This window comes from Gekko japonicus, unplaced genomic scaffold (assembly GCF_001447785.1).
Source record: "Gekko japonicus isolate JY-2015 unplaced genomic scaffold, Gekko_japonicus_V1.1 scaffold2803, whole genome shotgun sequence".
In the NCBI taxonomy this organism is placed as follows: Eukaryota; Metazoa; Chordata; class Lepidosauria; order Squamata; family Gekkonidae; genus Gekko; species Gekko japonicus.
Genome location: NW_015160308.1, coordinates 161,913 through 163,331, shown reverse-complemented (window position 1 = coordinate 163,331; position 1,419 = coordinate 161,913). Strand labels below are relative to the sequence as shown.

General features: G+C 44.8%; 1 protein-coding gene across 1 annotated transcript in view; it reads left to right on the top strand.

The window, feature by feature from the left end:
• LOC107114933 (oxidoreductase HTATIP2-like) overlaps positions 1–1,419 on the top strand; it is a 10,982-nt gene that overhangs the window by 4,174 nt on the left and 5,389 nt on the right. Inside the window, exon 3 of the mRNA XM_015416543.1 lies at positions 500–637. Coding sequence (XP_015272029.1) covers positions 500–637 — 138 coding nt within the window. The remainder of the gene's footprint in view (positions 1–499; positions 638–1,419) is intronic.

The window sequence follows — 1,419 nt, the reverse complement described above, 5'->3', positions numbered from 1 at the left end:
TGGAGAAATCGCATTGGTAATGAGACAGGAAACCTAGGTCTTGATTCAGTCGAGGAGGATGCATTGTCTTGTCTCACTGCTCACTTCTTCAGATACAGCTAGAATGGGAGTCCGTCTGTCCTATTTGTTGGAAAGTGGAGTGATTTCTGATGCCAAATGACATTAGCTGGCAAATGACAATAGCAAGTGAAGGACAATAGCAGGTGTGATTGGATTTAGGTGAGATTTGCAGAGGGGTAACAGACGTGGAGAAATCGCATTGGTAATGAGACAGGAAACCTAGGTCTTGATTCAGTCGAGTTCTAATCTCCCTTTGAAATTCCTTTGTGAGAAAACTGCTACTTTTAGGTCAGCAACTGAATGTCCTGGAAGGAACCTTGACCACCGCAGTTTTATTACACAATGCATAGTCTTAAATATGTTATGCCTACTGTGAACACTCATGAGGATTTTTTCCCCCAGTTCAAATGAATAAATGTTACTCTCCCCAACTGTCCAGGCCGGATTTGTGCGGGTCGACCGGGATTATATTCAGCACTCCGCAGAATTAGCCAAAGCTGGCGGGTGCCGCCACTTCGTCTTACAGTCCACTAAGGGTGCAGATGCCTCCAGTTCTTTCCTTTACCTTCGAGTTAAGGTATGCATGAGGGGTGAGAGTCTAGTCAGGGGGCTTCAAGGTCAAACAGCGAACAGGAGGAGTGTCTGGTTTCTACCTTGCTCTCCATTTTGTCCTTACATACCCGAGTTCCTCCTGTTTGTGTAGCTGCCACATGGAATATCAGCCAAAAGTGTAAAAACCCAGCCGGTTCCAGGTCTTCTTAATGTTCATGATTAAGTAACAAAAAAACAGGGGTGATGTCAGTGTCATTGCTAATATGTGGAGGGACACTCACAGTTGGGAGACCCACCCTGAGAGGTCCTAACTGATGCTCTTACCAGTGTTCCCTCTAAGCTGTGCTTGGGGGTGCTGGCGCACAACTTTTTAGCTGGCTGCTCAGAGATTTTAGCTTCCAGTTCACAAGCATTTTTTCTTTCCTTTGAAAACAATGGAGGATGAGGATACCTCCTTCTGGGGCCCATAGAATTGTGTCCCCTGGTCCAATCTTTTTGAAATTTGGGGGGGGGTTTGAGGCGAGGCACCAGCAGCTACTGGTCCCTTCTACTGTGGAAGTCACAAGACAAGAAGTAGAGGGCATACCATCAGAACAGGCAAGCAATCCTCTGAATCATTCTATTCCTCAAGCAGTAGAAATATAGTCAGATTCATCATTGACTCTAATGGTCCCCATAGGCTATAATGGAGGAGCAGAAAAAATCAGTATTTTTTTTTTGCACACCCCTATTATGCTTCACAGTAAAAGTGGGATACTGCCTTGAGTCACAGGGAAAAGTGGGATATAAATATTTGAATAAATAAGT